Source organism: Diadema antillarum, unplaced genomic scaffold, assembly GCF_040938485.1.
Source record: "Diadema antillarum isolate AM-2024a unplaced genomic scaffold, OU_Dant_1.0 seq00000740_RagTag, whole genome shotgun sequence".
In the NCBI taxonomy this organism is placed as follows: Eukaryota; Metazoa; Echinodermata; class Echinoidea; order Diadematoida; family Diadematidae; genus Diadema; species Diadema antillarum.
The window spans coordinates 985,130-1,012,386 of NW_027271638.1; the positions used below are offsets into that span (position 1 = coordinate 985,130).

The following is a 27,257-nucleotide window of genomic DNA, read 5'->3' on the forward strand; positions in this document are numbered from 1 at the left end:
TGTATACCGAGGACGAGTCTTACTGAATGGATTTCTTGTTGCAGTAGAATTGTATTTTTTATGAGCTTAATGGAGTATTAGACAATTGTATAAAGTGTTTGCAAAAACTGTTAATTTATTCCCTTTTGCTAATGTCCAAAGAGTTCATTTGCCAAGTTTTGATTGTCTTTTGTTGTAATCATCAAGGGTTTGTTTTATCATGGTCATAGAGGAAAGAAACTTAATTAGAAAAAAAGCCTTCTAAGAAGAGATACTGTAGGACGCAATTTCATCAAAAGTTGTGATTTTCAACATTTCCAAAATGCAATTGATGAATATTTCTCCCCAGGGCACAGAAAGAAAGTAGTTTCTGGTCTTGTTTTTTTTTTCACGTCAGTATGTTATAATACCCGCGGGTTTACGCCCATCCCACCAATTTCCATCCGGATACTGTACCCAGCCCTGTTTTTTGTTTTTCGTTTTTTATTTTTGTTTTACACTGCAAAGAAAATGAGAACACTGATGTTTGAGAAAAATCCCGACATGTTTGATTGGGCAATTCTTTTTGGATGTCTATTATTCTTTCCAAATAAGTTTTTTTGGTTATCACTGAGGACAAATACAGATACCCTATTTCTTCTACCAAAACCACAGCACTGTATATTCTCATATTTCTACAGTATTTCGTCTCAGCACTTGCCCTATTGATATTTCAAAGCATGTTTCCCTGTGCGCTCAAGAAACTCCCCCATTAAAGGAGACCTCCGGGTGATTCTCAGATTTTTACATTTGTACAACTATGAATTAGTTATACTGAGGACAGAGTTTCAGAATTTGTGATAATTGGGATGAAGAATAAGAATATTTTCAAAAAATAGAACAAATTGCAATGAACAAGGATGATGACATGGGAGAGTCACCATAAGAATGCATGAGTTGGGGCTCAAGGAAGCAGAACAAAAGAATAATGCATGCATAGATTATAGACAGGTGAACTCGCAAGCAAGCGGTATTGTTATGGAATTACACTGCTATCATTTCTGAAATATGTGAACCTTATAGCTGGTAAAATTGGGTCTTTGAGAGCGTCTGGGGGCTACGCCCCACCACTTAAAGCGTCTGGCAACGGTCATGCATTTATTCTGTAAGTGTAAGAACAAGTTCCAGTGGGTTTCATGGGGTTACTTTCCTAATTTTCAGCTAGGCTAGCCTAGCTGGTAAGAGTTTGGTCTTTGAGGCGTCTGCCGGCTATTGTCTGGCAACAATCATTCAGTTATCCTTTGAGTGTATCACAAGAACAAGTTCCAGTGGGTTTCAGGAGGTTATTTTTCCAGCTATATATAGGCTAGTCTAGCTGGTAAAATTGGGTCTTTGAGGGCGTCTGGCGGCTACCCCCCCCCCCCCCCCCCCCCACCACCACCACCACCATTTAAAACGTCTGGCAACGGTCATGCATATATCCTGTAAGTGTAAAGAACAAGTTCCAGTGGGTTTCACAAGGTTACTTGTTCAGCTAGGCAAGCCTAGCTGGAAAAAGTTTGGTCTTTAAGGGCGTCTGGCGGCTACCCCCCACCACTTAAAACGTCTGGCAATGGTCATTCATTTATCCTGTAAGTGTAACGAACAAGTTCCAGTGGGTTACATTAGGTTACTTTTTCAGCTAGGCTAGCCTAGCTGGAAAAATTTGGGTCTTTAAGGGCGTCTGGCGGCTACCCCCCACCACTTAAAACGTCTGGCAATGGTCATTCATTTATCCTGTAAGTGTAACGAACAAGTTCCAGTGGGTTTCATGAGGTTACTTTTTCAGCTAGGCTAGCCTAGCTGGAAAAATTTGGGTCTTTAAGGGCGTCTGGCGGCTACCCCCCACCACTTAAAACGTCTGGCAATGGTCATTCATTTATCCTGTAAGTGTAACGAACAAGTTCCAGTGGCTTTCATGAGGTTACTTTTTCAGCTAGGCTAGCCTAGCTGGAGTGGGGCCTTTAAGAGCGTCTGGCGGCTACCCCCCACCACTTAAAACGTCTGGCAATGGTCATTCATTTATCCTGTAAGTGTAACGAACAAGTGCCAGTTGTTTTCATGGGGTTACTTTTCCAGCTAGGCTAGCCTAATTTTGGGGGGTCCTTTCTGTGGCTCTCCTGGCCACACCCACCACCGATGACCAGCCAGACGTGCATTTCCATACTCAGGGGCATACGTACTAAATTGCTATACACATGAAAATTGGTAACCTTTTCAGCTAGGCTGACCCCCGCTGGCTCCCGGACTATATATAGAACATGCATGAGCGGCGACAGGAAGGGCTGCAGCTGCGCTTGAGACTGGAAAAGTGAGAAGGGCAAACCGCGTACGGGGTGCGTACGCGTATCTACCGTAGATCTATCATCTAGTTGTACCGTCCACACGTGCGAATATAATACACAATATATACACACACACACAAACACACACACACACACACACACACAACGTAGAAACAATGTCAAATACGAGTCGGAGTAGCCACCGACGTCTTCATGCATCCGGGTAAACTAGGGAGCGTACGGATAACGAGCAGAACACGGCTGGGAAGAGTTGTGCATCGACGACGTATGACTCTCCGCCAAGACTTGCACATTAGCATATTCACCATGCAGAGTCACACTTTTTCAACCAAAATGTACGAGCTTATTTGGTGATTTTAAAGTTTGTTTTTGGTGAAAGTAGTTCATTGGAGGTACCAACAACAACATATTTTTTTAAATTTCGTGAGGACTGTGTCCCTTTAAAAAAAAAATATTGGTCGTGCGACGTTTTGTTGGTTTTGTGGTGCAGGGTCACATTTATTTGAATGAAAGGCTATTGTCTACAAGTGCAGGTATTTGGGGAGTTGATAATTTGTACCTGACTTCTGACCCTTTTATCAGTTTATGTGTTGAGTAATTTTCAAGGTATGGACAAAAAAGTGTAATTTCAATTCTAAGTAGTAAAATGACAACATTTTAACCTTACCTTTGACCCTTCACCTTTGACCCTATGGCTCTAGAATTCCCAGGAGAACCACTGTCAGGTAGAACATGCATGTACCCAGTACTGATTTTATGATGAGACCTTCAATCACTTTCGAGATATGGAGGAAGAAATGAAGTTCAGCACTTTCACTTGACCTTTGACCTTATGAAACTTCCCAGCGAATCTCTGTCGGGTAATACATGTATTACATTACCCTTCAACAAGAAAGCTGCAGGCACTGCATCTATACCGAATTAGGGGAAATGCTTGACCTTGACCTCTGATCCCTGACCTTTGACCCATGACCCTGAAATTCCCTAGATAATTACTGCCAGTCAGTACAAGCATATACACTAAATTCCATGAAGATACTTCAAATCATTTGCGAGATATAGAGCAAAAAGGGATATTTTAACATTTTTTCTTGACCTTTGACCTTTGCCCTCATGACACGAAACTCTCTCTGGAGAATCTTCATTTGGTGGTACATGTACACATTACAATTCAAGAAAATACTTTCAGGAATTGCATATATTTTGACCTCTGACCTTGAGATAGTGCGCCCAAAAGTTGATAGGCACTCATGCAACTTCGCCCACTCATACAATGTCATACATGCAAAGTTTCATTAGAATACCTCAAACGGTTTTGTAGTTACGCTGTCCACAAAATTGATTACGGACGGACAGATGGACAGAAAGACGGACGGACTGAAGGACGGACGGAAGGACGGATGGATGGAAGGATGGATGGATGGACGGACAACCCGAAAAGTTAATGCCTTCGGCACCACTTCGTGGCAGAGGCATAAAAGCTAGACGGCCAGCGGCCCTCATTTAAAGAAGATCTGTGACAAACACGATATCCAATGTAGGTTATTACAAATGTCAAAATTTCGTAAATATATCGTAATCGGCGTCAGACCATGAGAAGCCAGTGATTTTAATTTGGGGCTGTATGCCATTTTTTTTTTTTTTGTTCAAATACATCAATTTTCTGCAATTTCATTGACATAACAGTAGTGTACTTTCAACAATTATCATCATTTTCATGTAGAGTAATAGCTCAAAATATCACTTAAGCAACCGAAACTGTTAACCATATCTTTAAAATACAACGTACTTATGAAAAAGGGTATCAAAGCAGAGGGAAATATCTCCTGAAACAGCTTATCATTATGACTTGTTAAAAGATATTCGCGCCATTGAAAAATCGCGAGTTAAAACTGACCAAATCACTTCACCGATTTTCGCCCCGGAATAGCCGTCTTTTTTGAGCCCTGAATTATGACGTCACGACAGGTTCAAAATCCTTTCCGAGTGCAGTGGGACATGGAGGCCATCATTCATAAAGCACGTATTTCCAGGCGAGCAGATGTAATACCTATCCTGTATTCGCATCGGCTTTCTCGGTTGAGCCATTTAAACATCCAATATTTACCTTAAAAGTGTACGGAAAGACTTTGAGTTGATGTCGAGGGTGAATTGAATGTTGGCGGCAACAATGGCTCTGATAGCGACAGCAACGAGGTCGGGTAGGTGGACGAAGCAAGGGCAACGCGATGACACTGAGCTAGGTGATTAGATTTTTTTTTCAATATTCATTTTCTTTTAAAATTTATTATCATTTGCTTTTATGTTCATGTTGATATCTGCGCGCTTCACAGCTGCAGCGCGCATTGACTTTTACGACGCGTTCACACCGAGCACGGTACGTGCAACGGGCCGAGTTTTTTCTATGGTGCGCCAACAGGGAACCATGTCTGGTCCTGTTACAATGTCACTTTCACGCTAATAATTTTGTTGCAAAATTAAACTTCTACTGGTGATTGTTGCTGCTGATTTTGACATTTATAAGAATAACATTTTGGATGATTTTGTACTGAAATAGTATTTTACTTAACAGAACCAAACATGATTTCCTTTTGGCGCACCAGAGCAAAAATCATCACGGTTGCCGTTACCGTGCTCGGTGTAAACGCACTCTCGTCACGTGCCATCTCTTTGGTTACCTCTTTAAGATGGAACGTAAAACATTTCTCAAGAAGTTTGAAAGGAAATATCCTAACATTTATGTATAATATTGCTCATTTCCACTAAGAAAGGAATTTTGTTAAATATCCCGAGGTTTTCCAAAGTAATATTGTCTTTTTTTTTAATTAAGTTACTGTACACTTTATTATTTCGTTTGATGGGATACTTTGATAGTTTAATGGGAAGCTGCCGAGAGAATAAACTTGCATAGTGTCTCTTTAGATACTAAGTACACCATTCTTCCATGTGAATACTGTCGCAGCACTGGCCAAATTCTTTTGGCAGAAGGGTGTATCTAGATTAATAGTTGTCTCTTATTCTGCTGATAAAGACTTTGAAAATATAGGGGGGGGGGGGAGACGTATACAACAATGCCTCGCTGCGTCGACGATGCTGCGAGCATTGTAGTGCGTAGAGCTGCACCAATTCAATAAACTGCAATCAATTTGGTGAGCGTCTGACCCCTATTGATTGGGTTTGATTCGCCTTAAACAAGGATCTTGGTAGCGTGTATTGTTTAGTCATCATGAATTCAAATCTGTGCTGTCACCACGCCAGTGCTTTAATAGTGATAGAGCGATCTTGGCATGTGATGGTCAAGAGTTTGTTGGCCAAAACCGAGTCAACCACGTAACTACAGAGGTGCACAACACATCAAAATAACGTGCATAATTATTCAACAACACATGAAACCGATCAGAATATGGAAAGCCAATTGACACAACATAACTATCATATGTTGTAACACATAACAGAAAACGCTAAAGCCGCAACCTGACTCAGCCTATGTGTGTTAGGATCACACTAGAGCAACATTCAGTACTATTTGAAAATTTCTTCAAAGAACAATTGGAAATTACCATAAAGTCCCCGGACGTTACACGTGACGTTAGCAACGTCAAAGCGAGAACAATTGTCAACTCGAGAAAAGCAGTCTACGAGCCTGTTCTCTAGCCCATTGCAGATGACGGAGCCAAAATGTATTGGCATATCCACCACAGACCCGACGTAGTCCTCAATGCTGTCAGTTCCACCCTCGAACCCAAGTTGACGACAAACAACCCGCGCGTCGTCATCGTTCCAGAATGAATCTGCACACACGGTCCCCCACTGACCGCCGGAGAAGACTTCGACCCGTCCCTCTCTAGGGTTTGAACCCCCTGCCAACCGAACATCTCCCTCGAATGCTGCAGTATACAGGCATGGGAAAAGAACGTTGGCGATTGTTAGTCTTGATCGGGACCAGTTTATCTTTTTGCTGTTAAGAATATAAAGAAGAAGGAAATTTATTCAAATTCATGAAATTCTTCCGTCGAGGTGTTTTTCATCGCAACTGATTGACAAATTACCCTACATCGACGTAAATATGCACTGAATTGATTAGTGTTTTTAGTAGTAGCCATGATAAAAATCATGGGCGTACATACTCGATAAGGAAATTCATTGTCACTCATACTAGATTACACAAGCAAGAAAACCTAATAAAAACTCAAACACGGCACACGACCTGGTGTAAATCTTCTTCATCTGTATTCCGAATGAAAGAAAGTGATTGCATGTTCTGCGTTTAGTTTTGTCGCCACCATCTTGCTATTAGTGAATCGAATCGAATTACAATAAATAAATGTAGATAGTATCGTTACTCAGTAAGGTAAAGCCAGTTTGCAGACGGGCATTGAATTGGCATGACTCGATTGCAATGGATTAAGTGGTTACAGAAATAGATGGGAGATGTCTAAAAAGAACTACGTGACAGGAGGACTTAATATCAGCACATGCAATACAAAACAATAATTTAAGCGTTTAATCGTGTGACTGCCGATAATCCACCGCTCCACAATCGGCCATGAGTTAGCATTCAAAAGCACAAAAGATAAAAACTGTATTGAAAACATCATACACTTAATTTGAAGTCACCATGTCGGTAGTAGTTACTTGACAAACCATAACACCATATGCTGCGGAATCATATTGACACTATCATGATTATTCAAAGGGACTATAATAGGCCCTATTGGTTGAGATGAGGATTCAGCTTTTAAAAACTTGTTGCAAGATACCTATAAAAACACTTTATGAAGTGTAATGTTCAAGAGCATGTAATCCTAAGAGGAATTCAGAGTTTACGATTATGATGAAAATCGGTTTTAGAATGGCCGATATATCAACTGAAATGTAAAGCAAAGCTAACCTAATAAAAAGGTGGGTCCAACATTTCATTGTTTTAAATATCTATATTCCAAAACCAATTGCAATCAAATAAACACTCAATTTTCCTTAGAATATGTGACCCTGCACCTCAAAACAAACAAAAAGTCGCCGGACATGAATTTTTAGTTAAGACCATATTCTGAAAGAGCAGACTTTAAGCTTTAAAATGATGTGTAACTCAAATCAAATGGACTCTCCTAGCTTATCTAAATATTGGAAAGAAAGCACAAACTCAGGAAAAGTGTGAACTGAGAAAAGAGGCTCTGAAGTGCAGTGTTTATTCAAGCGCTTAATCTTTACCAAGCCGTGCTGGCTGTGTGATGAATGGGACAAAAAACAGGAAGTAAACCACCAGAGTAACAACAATGAAGGGATTATCAAATTTAACTGAAATTAAGCATGCCTCTTTAACACATTCTTTCCATAATTAATGCTAACTTCCAAAGCAGTAGCACTATCCTTTCAAAAATTATTAGAGTTGAAAGTGAAAAGTGTGGACAAGGTTTTTCAGAAATGAAAAAGGGATTCTAAAGACACACCTAATCACACTATTCTACCAAAAATGTTCGAGATAAACTGCTAAAAAACACACTTTCCTGCCCGTTTTATGATACCAAGTTTTAGCATAATGTAAAAGAAGACCCGCTCTTTCAGAAAATATGAAAAAGTCAAGTTCGGCTAGGTTGACCCATTTCACTTATTTTCAGTCCTCACGCAAAATCAGTGTGTGCGACTTTATGTTCGTTTTGAGGTGCACGGTCACATATACACCCTTCTAGATTTCACAAGAGGTTTCTAATTAGCTCAAAATATCATTAAAAAGAGTTGGAAACCTGAATCCCTATATCTCAACGGAAAATGTATCATAACATATCTTAAAATCACTAATGTCAAGCAGTGTACAGCTAGTGTGGGCGTATACAAATAATGAAAGTTTATGAGTGCAATGGACAGAATATTTACATGAGGTGAAAAATGAAATGATCCATTCAACAAAGCGTAGTCGAGTTTAATGGATCAATTATTTCAGCCCTGAAATATTTTTTTCCATTGCACGAATGAAACACATTTATTATTTGCTTTATATAACACCTAAAATAGATATTTGTTATTTGATGTTTTATAAGTTTAGAAACAAGAGAGAATGTGCGGCATCTAATTCTGAAATAGAGAGAGCACGTGCTCACTGAACGCTTGATGGCTATACGCTATAGCTACCGCGCTGTCGCATATTACTAGTATACACTACTGCTCTGCAAACGCAAGCGTTTTGAGCGCGTAGTGTGCCGAGCTCTCGACGTGCAAGCAACGGAGAATATCGTATACTATAGCATAGTAAATGGGGCCAAAATTGCACGAATGATGACGTAATAGTAAAGTGGGACGAACGATCAACACAAGCACCCAATCAAATTACAAGGATCTGTATAATCTAGGTGTTTAACATGAGTATTAAGTGCGCCATATCAATTATGAAATAGAATAGCACTCGGCGCTTACCATACTCAGCGTTTGTTGATGTCGAAATGGCTACTACATGCATTAATAATAATATGACGAATTTTCCCATACTGCCAAAATGGCTCAGAAACATATCCGTGTCGTTTGGCGAGACCAGTGCGTTTTCTGGAGGACAGGGAACACTGGCGACAGCACTGGTGTTAGGTCGTAATGCAAAATGTGCTGTGACCAAATAGAGGTCGTAATACCAGTCGTCACTCTTCGTTCCTTCGTCTTTTTGGAAACATACTTTTCTCAGTGCCGTCGTTACAGTTCAAATTAAGCACACGAAAATGAATATAAAGCCATAGATATAAATGACGAATGCACTCGACCATACAGTACTATTGAGACTCACTCAAGCATCATCGGTGTGCATGCATTCGCCTGGTGTACAGTACGTACAGCGATTTTTGCACACTCCCTGCTGAAGTTAGCGAGCCACAGTCGCGCCGTGACATTGTCAAGGTAATGTCAAGGTACGGTGGCTTTAAACGGACAAGAGCAACAGGAGAATGGCAGCTGTTTAGCTCTTGCCGAGTCGTGGTGGTACTTCCTCATCGACCAGAAATGCAATATAGTCCCTTCAAATTCCATGAGAAAAGCTATCATCTTCAAACCAGAATGTAGTTTGCAGAGGATTTCGTACTCAACATCTGCAGCTATTCAGTTTAAATGCCAAACTGCATTGATATTTTTTTCATTTATTTTGGTATCTTTGGTACGAATTTGTAAAGGGGTTTGGGATATTCCATTTCATTTACAGGTGTGAGACCTATAGTCATCGACAAGCGACTAGGTAATATTAGGGAGGAGTCACCTCCCTGGTAATATTGAATTTTAGGATGCAATCCTCGGGAGCGCATCTAGCTTTTTCCCAAGGGGGGGGGGGGGCGGGGTGTCCCCTTCCCAAATTAGGGAAATTTGTCAGATTTAGGGTAGCCAGCTTGCGATTTTAAGCATCTTGCATGTTCTTTTTTTTTCTCTTTTTTCCCCAAATAACTAGGGGGTGGGGGTTGCAGTCCTATAATTATATATATATATATATATATATATGTGACCGTGCACCTCAAAACGAACATAAAGTCGCACACACTGATTTTGCGTGAGGACTGAAAATAAGTGAAATGGGTCAACCTAGCCGAACTTGACTTGTTCATATTTTCTGAAAGAGAGGGTCTTCTTTTACATTATGCTAAACTTTGGTATCATAAAACGGGCAGGAAAGTGTGTTTTTTAGCAGTTTATCTCGAACATTATTTGGTAGAATAGTGTGATAAGGTGTTTCTTTATAATCCCTTTTTCATTTCTGAAAAACCTTGTCCACACTATCTTTTCAAAAGTTATTAGAGTTGAAAGTGAAGAGTGTGGACAAGGTTTTTCAGAAATGAAAAGGGATTCTAAAGACACACCTAATCACACTATTCCACCAAAAATGTTCGAGACAAACTGCTTAAGAAACACACTTTCCTGCCCGTTTTATGATACCAAAGTTTAGCATGATGTAAACGAAGACCCTCTCTTTCAGAAAATATGAAAAAGTCAAGTTCGGCTAGGTTGACCCATTTCACTTATTTTCAGTCGTCGTGCAAAATCGGTGTGTGCGACTTTATGTTCGTTTTGAGGTGCACGGTCACATATATACATGTATGTATATATATATAATAAGCCTATATGTATGTGCAATTGGTGCCGATGACACTAATGAATTTTGTTCCAATTCTGATTTTCAGTCGCTTTTAAGAAGTCTTGATACTGAATTGCCGAAATTATCTACATGGTTTAAGAGCAATAGATTGTCACTCAACTTAAACAAGACAAATTTTATTTATTATAATAATAAGAAGCATAAAAATGAAATGCGCCATTTGAATATGATGGTGGATGGTATATTATGGAGCAAAAAGAAAGTGTTAAATTCCTTGGAATATATATCAGTGAAAATATGAAATGGAATGCTCATGTGCAATACATCTCAGTTAAAGTGTCTCGTAACGTTGGTATACTCTGTAAGCTTATAAGTATTCTGTCCCAAAGAGTATTTTATTTATGCTTTATTATTCGTTGATATTGTCGAATATCTCATATTGTACCATTATTTGGGCAACTGCGAAAAGTCACATTGACAGCATATTGCTTCTACACTGAAAGAAATGTTACACGTACATGTACCAATTCACGTCATCGAGACCATTCAGATCCTTTGTTCATAGAATTAAACACACTAAAGGTAAATGATATATTTTTTTTTTTTTTGCAAAATTCACTTTTCATGTTTCCTTTGTATAACGGTCAGTTGCCATCTTCTTTCTTCTCATTATTGCAGCTAAACAAGGATATACATTATTATCCCACAAGGCAATCTGATAAATTTCATCTACAAAATCCTAAAACGGAGATGGCTCTGAAATCTATCAGACACACTAGACCTGATATTTGGAACTCTCTTCCTTCAGAAATTCGAATTTTTAAAGTCTATGTATTCTTTCAAGAAAGCTGTAAAGACAATGCTACTCTCTGGATATCAGTGATGTTATAATGTTATTGCAATTGTATTGTATATGAAATTCCCTCGTTGAATTATCGCCGTTCAGAATGTATTGCGTAATGTAATGTAACCAACCATGACCTGTAACTGTTCACCTGTACCTCGGTGAGAAAATACTTTGCCATGCTTTACTATACAGTGATCCAGGTGATCCTTCTTTGTGTATTAGCGAATGCAGACAGACCTCTCCTCTCTCCTTTCTCCTATCCTATCTCTATGCAAGTCATCCTTCCCCTTATTTTCCTATATGTTATGTATTATGTACGAGGGCTGCATGCAAATCAAGCAACTGTAGCCCTTCTGCGTTTCTCATTGCATCACTGATATGTTCTGTTGTACATTGTAAAGGCAATGAAAAAAAAAAAATGTATTGCTGTACATTCCAAAGGTAATGAAGAGACTTACCTTGTTAGCAAAAATTAATGTTTATGTATCCATTCATATGTATGGTATAATCATCAATGTATATGATATGTGTGTATGTATCTGCATGAGCAATGTAAATGCAGGAACCAATAATATCAAATCAAATCAAATTATATACTGTGTATATTTATTCGTATATGTATTATTAATCTATATTAGACACATTATATGCTGTATAAAGTTTGCTGTATGTTTGTCGTGTGTAGAAAAAAATTGTTTAAATATCTAATGCGCACGTTTGCTTGCATCAGATATTTACATGGTAGCATTGTGTACTTTCTTATGATGAAAAAAAAATCTGATTCGACATTATATTAACAAAGTTTAATTGTCTTACTGTTAAATTCTAAATGATAAAATAGTTGAATTCGATTACAAAATGTGAGATATGACTGCTATTGTTTTGTTGTTGATGTTGTTGTTGTAGTTTTTCGGTTTGTTTGTTTGTTTGTTTGTGCTTAAACCAAACCTTATTATTGTGCAATGTATCTTTGTGTAAGAAGGCTCGGGTGTAAAGAGCACTTCGGTCCTGAATGAAGCTACCCTGTGAATTTCTAAAAAGAAGACTAAATAAATAGTGTTTATAAAGATGAGTACACGTTCTATATTCGTGGGGTTGATGATAGCTTAATATTGTTAATGTAACGCGATGTTGCAACGAATAGGAAAAGTCACCAGGCTTATAGGAAATATAATAAACATAATCATCGAATGCAGCTATTTCATTAAAAAAGTTGTTAGAGCGAGCTGTATATCCGCAACGCAAACACAGAAGACGACACACTGCAAAATGTCCGGTGTTAAATAGTGAACACCGAGCTGGCGTTCAATTTTCGGTGCTCATTTATGGTGTTAAATTAACACCTCCGGGTGTCATTTCCAAATTTTGAACTGTTTTTTGATGAGTTTCTTAGTAGCTACACTTCTTGTTGATTTTTAATTTAAACAAGACGATCAAGAATTTTACATTAAAATACTAGATTTTTGAAAAAATGTGAAAATAAATTTACACCAAAGTAACACCAGCTGGTGTGGTCTCTTATTGAAGCTGGACGGGTGTTAAACCATTGATATTACACCAACAAATATCAAATCAACACCATGTGGTGTCATTTTTTAATTAACACCAGTACAGTGTCAAAATAACACCAGGTACAGTGTCAAATTAACACCACGAAGTGTCAGATGAACACTTTTCAACACCATCACAGTGCATTTTTAACACCTGTGGGTGTGGTCCTTTATTGAAGCCCTTCGCTGTCCACTGGACCATTCACTAGACGAACCGCTCCATCTGTACACGTGGAAGTGTGAGGTCAACTTTTTTTTTCAATTATTATTCATTTGCGCATTTGATTTTTCTTCCAACATAATTTCATATATAAATCAAGATTCTTTACAATAATATCACATAAAATATCAATATCCAGACTGCAATATACATGATTCGGAGGGAAATGAAGGTGTAAATCACTTCTCTTAACAAAAATCGTAATATGTATCGTATTGCCAAACTTTAAAATAACTATGTGAGAAATAATGCGGATGAAGGACTGCCAATACAAGCAGACTTCTGAACATATCGCAGCCCAGGAAACCCACCTTCAAAACATACATATTTTATTCAAAGTAGAATGGTAAAATACTATTGAACATAATAAATGCACTATATTTTATATTCTAGTGCATAAGAAAGATATGGTGAATTATGATTATGATGATAAAAGGGTGATGATGAGGACAAAAATGTGATAATGGGGACGATAGAGATGGTGTTGATGATGAAGGAAATGGGGATAAAATGAAATGGTAGGCATAGAAACATTGTGTATATTTGCTGTAGATTTGAATCTAATTCAAACAAAAAAAATCTGAGTTAAAAAAAGAATCTGTATTCAGATTCTATTTTCACTTATTGTAATTAGACAGTAACGTAGGCTTCAATCCAGCCTTAAAAGAAAACGTTTTACATGATTTAACATAACCTGGAAGTGCGTTCCAAATGTTTGATCCTTTATGTCTTATAGATTTTTGTGAAATTACTAACTTAGGATTTACTATTTGTGAAGATTCTGCGAGTTACGAGTGGGATAAGAAAGAACAGTATCATTCAGTTTTAAGAACTCGTAAAAAGAGATTGTGAGTAAATTATTCAAACATTAAAACATAACAAGAAAAACTCTGATATGTCTTAGCATCAATAATATAAATTCAATGTTTTTAACTGATATATATATATATATATATATATATGTATATTATACACACAAAGCGGATTAGAGCGGGTTGAATATTGTTAGCCAGTATACAGATGTGAATGGCTTTAATTTGTAATAGATAAATAGAGTTAAGTTTAGTGTTCACACTTGTAGCCCACACTAGATTACAATACATAATACACATGTATTTTAGGATAAGGGAATTATAAAGCATCAAACGGATATGTTCAGGAAGGCAACGTCTAGTCCTTAAAAGAAATACAGGATGTAACATAACGTATGCGTTCATTCCAAGTTATTTTTTCATCAACGAGAATACCTAAAAATAGGGTAAAATTTTTGCATTCAAGAGGTAAATTATCAATCATTATCGTTCGCAAAATCATTCCTGCGAGTTTTTGTATGCTTAAAATTAATATAATTTGTTTTAGCTTTAAACCGGTTTGATACATTTGTAACTCTGCATAGAGTGTAGACATTATATAAACATATTTTATTTATATGTGTGTTAATCATAACATACCCGACGAAGTAAGGATGTCATTCATACATATAAAAAAAAAAGAAAAAAGAGCAGGGGACCTACTATTGAGACCTGGGGCACTCAACTCTTGCTGACCTGCATTTCATCATGTACAACAGTTTGTTGTCTACATTATTAACAATCCCTAAACCACAAGAGTGCAACACCGTGAAAATTTTTTATAAAATTGTGATGTTTTAAAAGTAACATATACATTAAAATCGTAAAATATCAAACGCTGAAGATTAGTTAAAATCAATTAAAATCCCTATGACTTTTTTTTATTTGTCATTGCGTTTGTAATTTCATCACATAACCGCGCCAAATGTAAATCTGTAGAAAAATTCTTTCGAAAATCAAATTGATTTGAATTCAAAACTTTATAATTATTCAAAAATGTTAGAAAAAATACCTTTCATAATATCATGTTGTTGCTTTTTATTTAAGAATGTTGGATGTACTAAATAAGTCTATAATAACTAATTTGACAAAGATCATCTCTCATACTAAATGGATTAATCTTTGCAATTTTGAAAAAAAGAAAAATACCATTCCTGGAAAATAATTATAGAGGGATTGAATATGTGGGTAAGTGGATCAGCAATTTGGTATATAATTTGTTTGATAACTGATGTGCTTATTCTATCACAGCCATTTGCCCTATCAGATTTTTTTTTTTTTTTTTGAATAGAGATAATTTCTGTGGGAATTGTAGAGTTTAAATATTAAATTGAACAGATATGTTCTGGAAGAAATTTCATTAAGTCTTCATATCCATCATCAAATTCATTTGCCCGCCAAGCGATGACAACGGCCACCATTACAACAAAAGAGTCAAATATGCTGGGTACATCTTTCTGATCAATGATATCATCATTGAATTTGAAATTCTTACTTGGTAAATGTTGCTCTTTCTTTACAACCAAATCATTTATAATTCTCCATGTTGATTTATTATCTAATTGAACTTGGTTTAACTTATGAGAGTATTTTGTCTTATGACATTTATTAACTTATTTCGGGATGTGTTAACTTTTCTCAAATTGAAATCAGCAGGATCATTCATATAAATCCTATGAAGCCTATTCCTTGTATGTACAGAACGTATTATCGATTTTTGTTATCCATGGACTCTTTTCATATTGATTATTTTTCTTAAACTTTACCAATGGACAATTTTTTTATCATAATGATAATGTATCTTTATTGAAATTATCATACCAAATATTCACATCAAAATCACTGTAAATATTAACTAATTGTTCAATTGCCAGATCTGTTATAAAATATTCAATATTTTAATGTGTGCTTGTTTATTATATATATATATATATATATATATATATATATATATATATATATATATATGTATTATCACCACTTACATGAGACAAAAAGTAAACCTCCATGGACACTAATTCAAAGCAGATGACAACCATCAACTCCTTTGTAAGTTATTACACTTGTCAGTAGTAGATATTATGGTGTAACCCGTATCAGAGGCTAAAAAGCCAGGGATGTAAATATAGGAGACATAATCTGATATCAATGTGCTATTTAATCAAACACTCTGCCAGCTTCCTCTTGTATGTCTACTAGAGACCAAATAATAAATCCTGCAAGAATATTATTGGGAAACAAACGGGTGAAACAATGATTTTATTCAAACTTTAAATACATAATAATGAAATAGCAAAATCGTTAAAAACACATTTTGAACCTCTTGAATCAATGCAACCATTGATTTATGAAATAGATGGGTTGTCTAACTTCAGTGTAAAACAGGATTTCTTTTTTCATCTATCAGAACATGGAGAACGGAATCATTAAACTCATGACTGTCGATAACCTGCCCCCCCCCCCCCCCCCCCCCCCCCCTCCGGCAATTGGGCGTGATTCAGCATTATGAGATCTTGCCATAAGAACATTATACCAGTCACCGTGTACGTTGGTAGTGCAGTTTTCTTGACAAGCTGTGATGCCATATGCGGCTGCAGAATCATTGACGCAGTCATGATGTATGATTATTCACTACTGTCCAGAGGTATGCAATTATGAAAAATTGTGCGCAATATAGACTAAGAAATAGAATAGTACGATCTTACCATACTCGGCGCTTGTTGAAGTCAAAATGGCTATATGCATGAACAAAATGGCGAATTTCTCCATACTGCCAAAAGGGCTCAGATATGTCCGCGTCTTTAGGCGAGACCAGTGCGTTTTCCAAATGAAGTGAGTATTAAGTCGTACATGCTTATGTGCTGTAAGCAAAAAGAGAATTGTACTAGCATTATCAATTGAAAGTCGTCACTCCTCTTTCCTTTACGTCCATTTGCAAACACACTTTGAACCTCTTGAATCAATGAAAACAGTGTCGCCCCTACGCAGTAAGTGTATAGTGGACGTATTGGTGGTACAATACTGTGACGTAGTTGGAGAACAATACCATTCTATGGATGTATGCTCAAATATTGTCTGACCTTTCCCAGTGTTTGCCTTAGGTCATTTTTTGAGAAGTTCTGGCAGATCAGTGCAAAACCAAAATAGTGCAAACATTTTGCATTAAACATAATACATGTATTGCCATTTTTTATGCATCGTAGCCTTATTACTATTAAAACGGAAGATATTATTGAACGAAGTAAGGATACCGATGTGCTCAACGAAATACATGCTAGAATCTGTAATGTTAAAAAAAGAAATAACAATGCTGTGGTCACCTGCAAGGATTTAATCATGACTGGTTACAGAAAGTAATAAACATGGCAATCCAAAGCAATTACAAGAGCTGATGACAGACGTGCATACTTAAAAATCTATGCAAGAGATAGATTCTCAATAAGACAACACACACAACCTAAATTGGTAGGCAGGACTAATAAGAAGCTAGTCCAGATGGTGTCACCCTGGACTAGTGTTATTCTAGTAATGCTAGCTTGACTTGCTTACTGGACTACCGTGAAGTTAGTAATGACTACTGGACTTGGTAAGCCAAGGCAAGTAATGACTTCTGGACTTGCATAATGCTAGTCATGATGTTAGTTAACACTGCTGGACTAGGGAAATCAAGCTAGTAATGAGCATAAAACTACTCATCATGTTAGTAGTGATTGCTGGACTAGTTAGGCAAAAGATAGTCAAAGAGTGCTGGACTAGCACAAAGCTAGTCATGTCTGCTGAACTAAGTTACTAGCTTTGGATTTCCATGCTAGTCATGACTGCTGGACTAGCATGAGACTTGTAATGGATGCTGGACTATGCTGAGTAAGGCTAGTCATTGCTGCTTGACTAGAAAACGACTAGCTTTAAACTAGTGTAGATGGTGTCAAGTTACACTAACATAGAGCTAGTACAAACAGCTAGACTAGCTTATTGCTGGTCTGGCCCTTTTGACTAGCTTTCACCAAACCTAGTGCAGCATGCGTGACAAGCGAAAGCTAGTCAAGGTCTCGGAGATGAATCTGAAATGAAATTACATGTATGCAGATAATGTAACTGTGACGAAAATACATTAAAACAAAAGCAATAATATCAGGTTAAAAATCTCAAATTTTATTCATCCAACGAATGCAGCAAATTAATGTAGGCATCATGAATATCACAAATGAATCTTACATAATTGAAAAGAAATTGAATTGCAGCATTGAATAAACATATGAATATACAGGGTTACATAAAAACACTCAATGCACAATGGGAAGCATGAAATAAATCAAGAGTCGAGCTCTACAACTGCATATCTCCTTATTTACAACATTTATATAAAATTGAACCCGTAAATGGCCATGTGTTGTGAACTTGCAACCCAAAAGGGTGGACCAAAAAAAAAAAAATGTTATGATTCATTGTTATATGAGCTCATTAAGCACATGAAATTGTGACACGGCAAGTGATAGAATAAAAAAAACGATGAAGGTGCGGGGTAGGTGAGGGGGAGAGGGGAGAGAAACGGTACACATAAAGTCTATGGGAGCGATTTTTTTAATTATGTGAATAACTTTGCTATACTAGGAACTAGGCAGTTGATTTTGGTTTTTTCTTACAGCTAGGACAGGTATAATAATCCAACTCCAAATGCATTATAAATTTCTCAATGATAATTATCTCAAATCAAGTCACAAAAGCTTTAATCATATGACCAAGTCAACTTAACACTATGAGAGCAAATTTATTATAATTCATAATTTTGGTATAATATGGGCTACAAACTTGATTTGAGTTTTTCTCATCCTTCTCATTATTTCAGCTTCATAACGCATGTTTTATTGTACAGTGTATTAAGAACTATAAATTATATGTGGCTATACAACTCGAAATCTGTGTCAAGGAGTAGCCGCAAGGCAAAGTCTGAAACTATAGCAGAAATTCATTCCCAAGGATTGTGTACTAGATGTACAGTACATGTATTTTGGAATTTAATTAGAGAAATCTGACTCTGGTTGCTTTCTTAGAAATGATTATAACATAGGCATATAGTAATAACTCATTGAGATAATGTGTGTGGTTCCTATACAATTTCGTTATTACAGAGTATATTTCATAAACTTTCACACACAAACACATTACTGTCCATAAGAATAAGATGTAATGAGGCTTGCAGTGATGTAACATCCAATACAAATGTAGGTACATGTAATGTATTAATCTGATCTAAAAATACAACAAACGGAACAAATTCTCTAAAAATTTCAGATTTTGACTTTCTTTCTATATCATGCCATTTTGTACAGAAAGGATGCATTTCTGAAGGTGGTATCAAGGTATGAAATCAGACTAGTACAAGACCGATGTTAGTACACAAAACAGTCTGTCCAAAGGGGTTTTCCGAGGTATTGTCATGAACAACATTTCATGAATATTCTTTATCTTTAAGGTATCTACTTAAAACGTATCTTGACTGTAATGCTTTCGGGTCTGGAGAGCAAGATTTTTTTTTTCCTCTCTTGGGGGCCCTATCCTCTGCCCCCCCCCCCCCCCCCCCCCCCGAGCTCCAAGGAGGTTATCATAGGTATTGAGGCATTGTCATGAACGTATATTCTTCACCTATAAAGATATCCACATACACCATATCTTGCCTATAATGCTTTTGGATCTGGAGCACAAAAGTTTCTCCCATCTTCCCTTGCCCCCCCCCCCCCCCCCCCCCTCGACCACATGCTCAACATGAACAACCTTGGGACCCTACCCACTAAGGATGATCCCAACCAAGTTTGACTGAAATCTGGACTCCGGTTTGAAGAAGATGGACATGTGTTTTTTCCCCTTGGCCCCCACCACCGAAACTTGGGTCTTTCCATGAACAAACTATATTCTTTATAGGTAAATGTATAGATCTACAAATAACATATTAACTGCATTGTTTTGGGGTCTGGAGAAGAAGATTTTTAAAGATTACCCCCTTTTTCCCCTTGGGGCTGTCCCCCTGGGCCACATGCTCCACATGAACAACTTTTGGTCCCTACCCCCTAAGAATGATCCCCACCAAGTTTGGTTGATATCCGCCCACCAGTTCTTGAGAAGAAGATGAAAATGTAAAAGTCTATGCACGACGCATGACGAACAAAAAGCGATCGATCGCAATAGCTCACTCAAGCCTTTGGCTCAGTTGAGTTTAAAATAGACACAATGAACATTACCCACTTCACTAGCAGTTGTTAAGACCACATTTTGAAAACAGTACATGGATCGACCAGTCTCTGTCCTAAAAATAGATCAATTTTTTTTTTTTTTCACCAGAAAGCCAGTTTCTGACTAAAGGCAGTTTATTGTGTTACTGATATTTGATCATCTAATATTCAAATTAAATATCAACTAGCACTAATTGACAAAATTTGAAACAGTTAACCAAAATAAACTAACAATTATACCTCAAATGACCTTGTTTTTTTACTTTTGAGGCTTTGACCCTGTCATGTGACTTCAAAGTGTGTCATAAGGGGAAAGTTACCATAGTGCACCTATTATCCAAGTTTGGTTACGATTGAAGTTCAAAAAAGTTACTGAAACTGTAACAGATGGACACATGGAAGGAAGCATGGATGAACATACAGAATTTGGATCGTTTTGTGTCATCACAATATTTGGTGAATACTGCCAGTTGTTTGGGAAAATAAAATCTTCCCTATAATAAGGTTGTTTTCAGGGCAGCTTGAAGTTTCAAAACAAACTCTTTTCATCGACGAGCCCTGTTCTACTTTTAGTGTTGAAGTGCTGCAGTACGTCCTGGTAACAGCTTCATGTTCAACTACAGATGAGCCTGATGAGGCTGACTCTTCAACAAGAATGTAAGTTCCAACTTCAGAGGAGCATTTAATGTATCTCAAAAGAGGAAAAAGCAAGGATATGTACGTAGGCCTATACACCGATGGTAGCTGTCTCTTCTCGTTGGGCTTCTAATCTAACGTTGGAATTGTGTTCAGTCAGGGGCTTGGTGGGAGCTGCAACTACTCTCTCTCTGCCTGAGTTGATGAGTGGTGTCATAGCTCCTCAAGGTCTCCAAACGATACTCAATGAATCCCGAGATCCTTGTCATACAGGTACTCCTGAAATATAAGAATGCATTGTAGGTCAAAGCTTTTTCTCGAGTCTCAACAAATTTCACTTTGGCACAGAGTTGACTATAACTGATGAAGATCTGATAGCAGTAGAAATACATGTAGTGGCATTCTTATGGAAGAAAACGAGAATAGGTTTATAATAAATGAACGGCGCAACTGGCATGTTGGAGCTTACGTTACATTACGTTACGTTGGAGTTTACGTACATCCAACCTAAGTCATGGAATCAGACCAATCTGCACACAAAATTTATTAGACATCTATGAACATGTACATCAAAGATTATCAAAAGCCCCCACATTGCCTGTATATTTGCCCAATGATTTAATTAAGACATAGATGCAATTAATTTCCCTGTAAAGGCCATTTTTTTTTTTTTGGGGGGGGGGGGGGGGGGGGGGGGGGGGGGCTCATGACCATATCCTGAACAACTTTGGGTCCTTGCCCCCTAACTAAACAAGGATGATCAACTCCTAGTATGGTTGAATTCTGTCCACTATCTCTGGAGAAAAGTTGAAAATGTTCAAGTTTTTGCAAGCTAGATGAATAAGATACCATGTATGTCACTTAAGCTTTCTGCTAAAGAGGGCTAAAAAGTTGTAGATCACATAAACTTATGAGTATAAACTTACATATCCTTGTGCACCTTGTGTGGTGTCTCACAAAGTGGGGTACTGCATCGCAACTGCCTTGGCTTCAACGCGTCTTTTGCTCACTACTTGGGTATCTGAATTTAAAAAGGAAGCAAGAAGAATGTTAATCATATTCTACGAAGCAAATATATAACATCAAAAAATTGACCCTCATTTCAATCTTTTAAGGGGCTGAACTATTTTCATGTTTTTTTTTCTTGGCATTAATTTCTATTGCTATTCAGTACCGCTGTTTCAAGTACATTTATTCATGTGCTTCTTACACCAAATATCAGTTAATACAAATGAAAATTTCATGCAGATGGGTTAAGTGTGGATGTGCACAGTTAGTAGAAAAATACAAGATGTGATTATCCATCGAACTTTATGGCAAATCAATTTCCATTTTTTTTATTCATCATTATTATAATTATATCATAAGTATTAGGACTATTATCATTTACATGTGGCCCAATGGGGCTACCAAGAAAATAAGTCAGCGCGGAGTCTTGTAGGTACACTCTGTTTACATGTTTCATACAAGTATATCAGTCTTTATTTTTAAATCTATAACCATCACTTCATTTACAACGTTATACTTACCGGTCCCTTCATTTTTTTTTTTTTTTTTTTTTTTTGGGGGGGGGGGGGGGCACATTTTAGACTGTTATTCTCTATATTTGAGAAGACAAAAACAAAAGTGAACAGGCAAATTAGATGGTGCTATATTGCATGGAAATGTATAGTACAAGACATGACAATGGGAAACTGGTTTTCCAGACCAGTATTCAAACAATTGAACTTACGCTGTACAGTTTTCTGCTTCCATTATCAACAAGAAATATGCTACGATGATCTGGATAAGCAGGTGTCTCCTTGGAGCAGTCAGAACTCCTTCCATCAGCTATTGAAGTATCTCCTCCCCCTTGGAGTGATGTGTGTGTTGAATTCCTGGGCAAATAAGTAAAATTTAAAGGTTTTACAAATCATACAAATTATGGCATGAGGATAATAGGTCCCTCCAGTTTACATTATAAACTTGAAGTGCAAAATCATTTAATATACATATTTGCCATAAGCAACGTTCAGCTCTACTTACACAACTCAAGACTGACCATAACATGGTTTTCACTTCTGTCGATACAGCAAGTACACATTTTTCTTAAATACGAGTACTAACCTCTCAAGGCTTTCATTTTCAGAGAGAAGGACAGCTCCAAAACTGCTCCATGAAGAATAATTAATACTTGAAAATCATTTCTTCAAACAAAACAAAACCAACAAAGCTTTCAGTCTCTTAATGTAGCCTCTTATGTAATTACTGAGACTCTAGAATGTAAAATAAATGTGAATCAATTTCAAACTAGTCTCCCTTCATTAATCATCGTGGAAAACAACAGAATAGCTTACAGCAGGGTTAGTGCAATGGAAGTCCATATCTCAGAGGCTCCTTCGCTGATGTTGGCCCGGTGTTTCCAGCATTCGTCAACCCTGCATTCAATGGCTAGTCGTTGGCCACATCTGTTACATGTACTTCTTCAATCTGGTGATCTGCACCCTCGTGGTGTGACAGAGACTGTACAGCTATCAATCTGTCTTCGTTCTCCAAATGATGACCCCTATACCGAGTTCCTTTAAATCACCATCACTCCCGAAGAACTGTCATGTTACGTCTTTTTATCTGGAGGAAAGCATGAAAACACAATGTTCAGAAATGGATTTAGAACTCATCTCCACAAGACAATATGCAGTTCCGTTTTGTCCACACAAATACTAAGTGTGCATCAATAGAAAAGCTAGAAATTACTTTTTAGCTACATCGATCAGCATATTTAGAAAGACCCAAAGATGATCTCTGCCAAATTTCAATGCCTAAGGTCACCTGTAACTTTCATAAAAAACAATGTTCAAATATAGTACCCGTTGTCGTCTGCTAAAAGGGGGATCGATCTCCATGATGTGTGAGCACGTTGATCTTCAGCTAGAAGTGTGATGTCACAGTGGACTAACACTTAACAGTGCATGCATCGTATTTCTTACTTAGATGATTGCCACACATGACGTGGGAGTGCAATAGCACTATGGTATTCTCCCAGCTGTGTGGATGCTCGAATGTGGTGGCAAATAAAAGTCCTTTTTACTACATAGGTCATCACAATTATATAAATCACCAAATTTCACCATTTTTTTTTTTTTATTACCGTATCAATCGAGATCACCTTCTGGCAACACAGTGTCAGTGATTCGGCTGTCGACTCAATAGCAATGTAGAGTTTCTAGACGCTTCTAGTCTATTGCATTAACCCTATTTCAACTGGGCTATTGGAGACCAAGTTTTTACGGGGGGGGGGGGGGGGGGTCAATTTGACCCCCCTTCAGATCTCGGCCGCCGATCGCGCGATCGCCGCAAAATTTTGCCTGAAAATAGAGCCGGATGTCAACTACAAGATTACACGGTCATACAATAGAAAAAATGTTGATTTTATATTTTTGAATAAATTAATTATGCAAATTTATGCATGAAATTATATTTTTACATATAACTCCAACAAAAAGACTGAAGGATTGCTAAATTTTTGTGTCAGAGTTCCTCAAGACACATCAAACAATTTTCTTTTAAAAAAATAGCGCAGTCAAAATCAGTTTCTTTTGTTTTTTTATTGTTTTGTTAATTTTTCATGTATTTTACTGTTTTTTCGATCTTTTGTTTTCATTGTTTGTTTGTTTTTTTTCCAAAATTTGTTGCAGGCACTTTTTCAAGCTTATCTACATTAGAATTGATTAATTTCAATGGTTAAAAGTTGAAATAATCTAATTTATATCAATTAAACAAAAAAAAACAACAAACAAACCACAATTTGCATAGGATTTGCACAGAAATCATGAATTTGAGCTGTTTTCAGGTTGACATGCATATGCAAAACATTGCGTAACTTCAAAACGGTGTACCCGGACATCGCAAATTTGGTCTCAAAATATGCGGGAGACTTCAATGAAAAAAAGTCATGAAATGACGCGGCAAAATCTTTGCGCGTTGCGGAATCGTGGCGTGAAATGTCGAGAAGGGGGTCAATTTGACCCCCCCCCCCCCCCCCCCCCAGTTAAAATAGGGTTAATTATAGCACAGCTTTATATACGTCGATCTCTAACCGTGGTCTAAACTCGACCAGACGTCTCCCTCTACATACTTTACAGTGATCATCTCTGTGTGCATGATGCTATGCTTGTAGTCCATGTAGAGTTCATACCACTGCACTGTAGACCTAACGTTAGGTCTATAATACCGCAATGAGAACCGGACCTAGGCCCTAGGATATAGCTTATCCTGGAAAACCGTTCAATGTAGGCCCTAGATGTTTAACAGTGGTCTAGGTTCTGCTTCTACTACGTTCTAGGGCTAAATCGTGATATCGGTCCCCTCTCATTCTGCGTGTGTGTCTCCACTAATGCGCAAAGTCTATGGAGGTTGAAAGAAGTCCCCAGCTATAGCGGTGAAGGGTGAGTGGGGACCTAACCGGAGTTCTAGACTACCTACTAATACTAGTTGGGCCTAACCCGTTAGTAATAGTAGGCCTATTTCGCGTTAATGCTGTTCTAGTTGGAATAGAATAAATGAGTAGGGCCTACAATTAACGCCAACGGTTGTGAGACTTGTTTAGACTAACGCCAACGGTTAGACTTTTACAGTTAGACTTAGAGTAAGCCCTACCTCGGTAGAACCCCAACTTAAGTACATGTAGACTAGACCGTGTCTAGTTCTATTAGTTTCTCTAAGATCTAACATTACACTGTTAGTAGTTAACGTTAGGCCTACGACTAACGTTCTGGAGAATTTAGACTCAGAGTTTAGTGTGTCCCAATATTTTCTGAAACGCATAATGTTAACGTTAGAACTTTTAGAACTCTATTAGAAGATAGCTCCTGATGATCGATGTATCATGAGAGGCATTTTTTCAACTTCGCTCTATAGGTGCCTACAAAAGTACAAGTAGTCCCCTCACACAGTTACAATGTCAGATGTACAATGTCAATGACGGTTACATTCGTCACTCATTTTTGTTAATTTTGGAAAATTGTTTGAAAAATGCGTTTCTAACGTTAAAAAGTTAAAGACTTTATAGTCCGCGAATAGGCCGAGCCCCATCCCAACATGCACAAAGACTCAAAGTATTACTGTAGTATTAGATTCCAACACCTAACAGTTGAGTTTCGGCCTCGGATTCTAGCTGTTAGGTGTTTATGGTAAGGTAACTGCGACCAGCCCCATAGCTAACTGTGTACACTAACGTTACAAGTCCGCGAGCGTCCCTGGCCCGGGGTTATTCGTAAGGTAACTTAGATGGTCGTTTACGGAGAGGTAGTAGCCCATAATACTGGAAAAACTCAACAAGTTATAATTAGATCGATCTATGGTTTGCTTACCTTCAAAAATGTGAATAATATCTCCGCCCCACTCCATTTGAAGACAGAAATTTTCTCACGTCCATTACATCCAGGCTCTGATTCTCACGATTGCACAAGCACGTAAATCCTATGCATATAATACACGCACAGCACATCGTATACACATGCACACAGTACGTCCACGCACAGGCGACAGACGCGTCGCTCAGGCAAACCTTCCCGCGCCCAAACCAGGGGAAATTGCGGCTGGTGATTGGCTTAAAGTAAACACATGACAGGGGAATTCTCAATTTCTATTGGCCTAACCAAATGCATTCAAATATGTATTCACTGGAATTCACCCTAGTTCTGCCAGCTTGACTTACTAGTTCACGGTAGTTCCTTCAGTTTTACTAACATGCGCTGTTTTCGTAAGATCAACGAGTTTATGATAGTTTCTCCACTTCGACTAGCTTTACACTAGTTCCTCCACTTTGACTAATTCTTGGCGTATACACTGCAAACTAGTACAGCATACAATTTTATGCTAGTCAGACTTGATTGACTAGCTTTGGGTTAGTAAACCATGGCCTGATTTAATCCAGCAGAGCATTACCAGCTGCATTGCCGCATTTTACTATCATCATGTTCGTATAGCAATTTTTACTAACCGTGCTCGACTAGTTTAATGCTAGTCAGGCCAGGAATTGACCCATTTAGGTTGTGTGTGAAGGCAAAAGTAGAGGAAACTGGTTTTTTCTAGGCTTTGTTTTTCTATGTCTGCCACGTGCTAATGATAATGGTGTTGATATCTATGTCCATTTTATCATGTATATATGACACGTTTTTTTCTCGTCAAACACAAGCACTGAAATTCGTTGGTACTTGAGCAAAAAAGTTTACAGGATTTCAATGAAACGCACGCACAAAACAGTTTGTTTAATATTACAAACATAATCATTTCAATAATCATATATATATATATATATATACATATATAGTGCTTGCAACAAAATGGGGCTAAATCCACTGAAAAATGATGGATTTAGGGCCTTTTGGAAGCAAGTTATTCATTTATATATAGTATATATATATAAATATATATGAAGAGCTTGCTTCCAAAATGCGCTAAATCCATCATTTTTCAATGGATTTAGCGCCTTTTGGAAACAAGCTCTTCATATATATATATATATATATAGATAGATAGATAATTATAGATTTTATATGCACATTTGCTTGTATCAAAGATAGA

The 27,257-nt window shown here is 37.5% G+C and overlaps 1 protein-coding gene and 1 long non-coding RNA gene across 4 annotated transcripts in view; both read right to left on the reverse strand.

Annotated features, from left to right (window-relative positions):
• The window catches only part of LOC139738382 (scavenger receptor cysteine-rich domain superfamily protein-like), a 40,934-nt gene extending 24,277 nt beyond the window's left edge, over positions 1 to 16,657 (reverse strand). The window contains exons 1-2 of one of the 2 annotated variants that reach the window (XM_071649016.1): positions 16,536 to 16,657; positions 5,864 to 6,190 (exon numbers count right to left, since the gene is read on the reverse strand). In XM_071649016.1, the coding sequence (XP_071505117.1) occupies positions 5,864 to 6,190; positions 16,536 to 16,599 (391 nt within the window). In that variant the 5' untranslated portion in view covers positions 16,600 to 16,657. The remainder of the gene's footprint in view (positions 1 to 5,863; positions 6,191 to 16,535) is intronic. The other variant, XM_071649017.1, reaches the window with a different exon arrangement.
• A 3,537-nt stretch (positions 16,658 to 20,194) lies between these two features.
• Positions 20,195 to 26,610, reverse strand: LOC139738384 (uncharacterized). 2 transcript variants are annotated; one of them, XR_011711441.1, is made up of 5 exons: positions 26,042 to 26,610; positions 23,030 to 23,300; positions 22,426 to 22,570; positions 21,620 to 21,714; positions 20,196 to 20,972 (listed from the first exon to the last, which is right to left on the reverse strand). It is a non-coding gene; the product is annotated as an uncharacterized lncRNA (long non-coding RNA). The 2 variants fall into 2 exon arrangements; XR_011711440.1 differs by lacking the exon at positions 26,042 to 26,610 and having other exon boundaries at positions 20,195 to 20,972; positions 23,030 to 23,960.
• Between the last annotated feature and the right edge of the window lie 647 nt (positions 26,611 to 27,257).